This window comes from Centruroides sculpturatus, unplaced genomic scaffold (genome assembly GCF_000671375.1).
Source record: "Centruroides sculpturatus isolate CEXI.00-Female unplaced genomic scaffold, Cexi_2.0 scaffold5077, whole genome shotgun sequence".
Lineage (NCBI taxonomy): Eukaryota > Metazoa > Arthropoda > Arachnida > Scorpiones > Buthidae > Centruroides > Centruroides sculpturatus.
The window spans coordinates 1-4016 of NW_019389162.1; the positions used below are offsets into that span (position 1 = coordinate 1).

The 4016-nt window shown below is 24.6% G+C and overlaps 1 protein-coding gene across 1 annotated transcript; it reads left to right on the forward strand.

Moving 5' to 3' along the window:
* The first annotated feature begins 158 nt into the window (after positions 1 to 158).
* On the forward strand, positions 159 to 1512 carry LOC111617185 (zinc finger protein 229-like). The gene is made up of 2 exons (XM_023358514.1): positions 159 to 210; positions 1205 to 1512. The coding sequence occupies exons 1-2, from the start codon at positions 171 to 173 to the stop codon at positions 1510 to 1512; spliced, it is 348 nt and encodes a 115-aa protein (XP_023214282.1). The 5' UTR covers positions 159 to 170.
* The last annotated feature ends 2504 nt before the right edge of the window (positions 1513 to 4016 follow it).

Genomic DNA, 4016 nt, shown 5'->3' on the forward strand with positions numbered 1-4016 from the left:
TTTTAAATTTGAATTTGTTATTGCATATTGGTTTGATTATAGAATGATTGTAAATGTTCCAGAAAATTGATCAAATTGAAAACAGTTCATTTGATTCTCAGCAATTCTCATCATTCTCAGCAGTAGATATTATATAACAATTACTATGATTGTTGAAATACTGAATATAAATGGGGTTTGCTTGCAAAATCTGCGCAGGCAAAGTCGCAGGTAACAGCTAGTTTTTTTATATATACTTATGTATTTTGTAATTAAATATTGAAGAAGTAAATAATTAATGTTAAAATTCTTTTCATGAACAGATTAAAAAACAACAACATACAAACATTTTGCATAAATTGTATGGTTAGTTTAAATAATAACAAATCAAATATTTGAATGAGTTATTTTTTGGTTAATTAATTATTGAGGAATTAGGTGATTTGGCTAGAGGTAGACAGTTAAGTTTCCATGTTGTGTTTGAATTAATTTATTTCTAATTGTTATTTTATTTTTAGAATATTCTGGAATATACCAATGAGTGACCAGTATGGTACTTCAAAATTAATTAATTGGTCTAGAACTGAAGATCAGAGGCCCAAATAGTGTAACTGTCAATGCATCTGCACAATAAGCAGGAGTTGTAGTTTTTAGTGCCACCTTGGACTGACCTTTTCTTGTAAAATATATTAGAATTACATTGATTTGTTTCTAATTATTAAAGTTAACAAGAAAGAAGCTTAATGACCTACCTAGCCAAATTACTTAATTCCTTAATAATTAATTAATGTTAAAGTAACTTGATAAATAATCCAGCTATTCATTTGTATATTTAAATTAATTAGCAGGTTAATTGTATATGTAATTGTGTAGTTAGTGACTATAAAAGTCTATAAGCAATCACAAAAGTTTCAAAATATAATTTTTTAATAAGAAATTTAAGTGAAATTTTCAGTAGTCAGATATATATCAATGATTTATGCACTAAACATATTAATAGTAAATTTAATGGAAGAATAGAACAGGAAAAATAGGATTTAATTACATATTTTTGTTTAAAGCCTTTCATTATTTTTATATTTCGATATTTAAATATTATTTATATTTATATATTTATATATATATATATATCTAACTGATAATACAAGAGAAATCATAAATATATATGTGTTAGTTTATTACCTTTATGCTGTGAAAGTTCCATTTTATTAATATTTTGTTCCAGGAGAAGATATATTAGAAGAAAACAGACTAGGAAGAAAAGAAAAATCTAAACAATGTCCCATTTGCAGAAAAGTATTCAGTTATCATAGTCGACTAATCACTCATCTAAATAGACATTCATCTTGGAAAGAGAATTGTAAATGTGAAATTTGTGGCAAATCTTTCAAATGGAGAAGCAGTCTTCATTCTCATATGAAGACTCATAAAGGACCTCTTCCATATACTTGTCATTTGTGTCTAAAAGCATTTGGATATTTATCTTTATTAAAGCATCACTTAAAGCTGAAGCATCCATTTTCTTTATATTAATTATCTTCTTTTAGTTAAATGATTTAATATTTGATTAATTAAATATTGTGATAAAAATTTAATCAATCTTAATGAAAACTTTTTATTTATTTTGTTGTATGTATATAATATTATATATTATTTATTATATTTTAACAGAATGTCTTCTTTTAGTAAAAGAATCTGAATTATTATTAAATGATCTTAAGTTAATTGCTGTAATTATAAGATTTTCTCATTAAGCCAAATATATATCTATAAAAACATGAAGTTTTATAAAAGAAATAAATTTTTTTCCAATTATTTTAAGAATATGTGAGTGTGAAAATTCCATTTTTAATAATTACAACAGATATAGATAGATAGATGTGCACATCACTAGTTATACATATAATTGAAAACTGAAAAACAGGAAAAAAAGAGTTAAGGCTTTATGTATTAAAATTTTCTTTTTACTTATTCTTGTCTTACCTATTAAACTGAGAATATTAAATATAATATATTAGATAAACACTTTTTACTTCATGAAGTGCTAGAACAAATATGAATTACTAAAATATTTATGAAAGTTGAACAATTTTATTAATAAGATCTTCCATGTTTATCCAAAATAAATCAGTCATTAGATAAAGTCCTCTGTATTATTTGAAGATTTTACAGTTATAATGGAATCTTAGTGATTTTGATATAATAAAATATGAATCATCTGATTAAATGACAAGGATTTCATACTTTCTTCCTGTCTACAATTGGCATTAAGCAATGACCTTTTTTCCTTATAATACAGCATTAATTACTTATATGAAACAACAAATTATATTTCTTAATGTAGAACAAATTATAGAACAAATTATATATTTTTCAATTCACATTCAGTATTAAGTATAAACTAAAAATTATTATTTACACATTGTAAAAGTCAATTGCAAAAGTCAAAAAAATTTTGTCTTATTGCAGTGATTTAAATGAAAATACAAAACTTGAATTGAGTCATACTAAACTGCTATTTAAAATACATGAAAAACTTTTAGCAGCAAGGAGTGTTCATTCACAATATTTGAAGAGTATTCAAATTCTAAAACTTTTGACCTGAAGATCTGTAGAAAGGATTGAAAATATTAGTTCTTCCATTTGTGATTATTTACTGGAGTTTACAGAAAAAATATATTTCTTATTGATTATACTTACACAGATGAGTCCTAGTCAATTTTTTGTCTCTTCACATGCTGTACGAGATGTACATTTAATAAAAAATTTTTTATTAAATGTAATTATTAATTTTGATTTTGCTGTGCTACCACTAGAGGACTTCTGTAACTATTTTACATTTTTTGCGATGAATGGTAGCCTATAAAGAAAGGTTGACTTTGTCGATGGAATTGTTATTGCCTCATACAGCGTGTGAAGGGACAAAAAATGGAGTAGGACTCATCTGTGTATGTATAGCCAATAAGAAATATATTTTTTTTATAAATGTCATTTGTCCTGGCAAATTTTTTATTAAATTTACTGGAGTTATTTATGGTTCTTTAAGGTGTTTTATGCTGAGGAGACAGTGAATGTGAATGACTACTGGACACTATGTTTGTTTTTATTCTAGAAAATTCAATGCTAAATCTTGCAAAATTTGCAAAAACCACACGGAAAAAATTTTTAAAATCAGTCAATGTATTTCACCATTTCTCTGTAATGTTTCATATTGTCCTTAAATATGTGAGCATACTACAATGAGACAAACTTGAAGAACACTGTGTCAAAAAATTGTCATAATCTTACAATTCCAGTCTTTTCTAACTTTCAATGTTAAAATTATAAAATTTTATAGTCATATCTGCTAATAATTTGTTATTTATCTAATTAACCTGTTATTTGACTATAATTCTAAAAAGCTGTTTGTGAAAATGCTAAGTAGTTTTTAAATATTCATTATTTTAAAAAATTCAAAAAATTGGAATACTTAAAATTAATATTCAAAATTGGAATACTTAAAATAATAATTATTAGAATTACATGTTGATACATAGCTGTATTGTTTAAGATGTTCTGACACCTTTGATGTAAAAATCTCTCTTTTAGGAACTATGAACCTAGAATTAGAAAAATTATGCAAATTTTACAAAATGAAGGTAAATCCCAATTGGAAATTGCCAAAATTATTAACTGTTTACAATATACAGTATCAAAAATCTTAAAACTAATGAATTTGGAAAAGAAAATTGTAAATAATCATCAAAATTGTGGAAGAAAATGCTCAACAAATTCAAGAGATGATTATAAACTAAAGGCAATAGTAAGGAAAGAAAAAAATCATTTCAAATCAAGCAGATACTATAATATATACTATATTCTGTGTGGAAAAAGGAAAATGTAGATGTGTCCCACAGCATAACATTTTGTAGACTTTATAAAATGAATTTGTTCCAAAATACAAACCACTTTTCTCTAAGAAGCAAAGATAAACAAGTTCAGTGGTATAAACAGTATATTAATTGAACCTCTGAAGATTGGAATAAGATTATCTTTAG

What these genes read in the sequence shown, in the direction of transcription:
- LOC111617185 (XM_023358514.1), top strand. Translation starts at nt 171, where the DNA reads ATGGGGTTTGCTTGCAAAATCTGCGCAGGCAAAGTCGCAG. An exon ending in CTGCGCAGGCAAAGTCGCAG is followed by an intron (nt 211 to 1,204) that starts GTAACAGCTAGT and finishes ATTTTGTTCCAG; the next exon opens with GAGAAGATATATTAGAAGAA.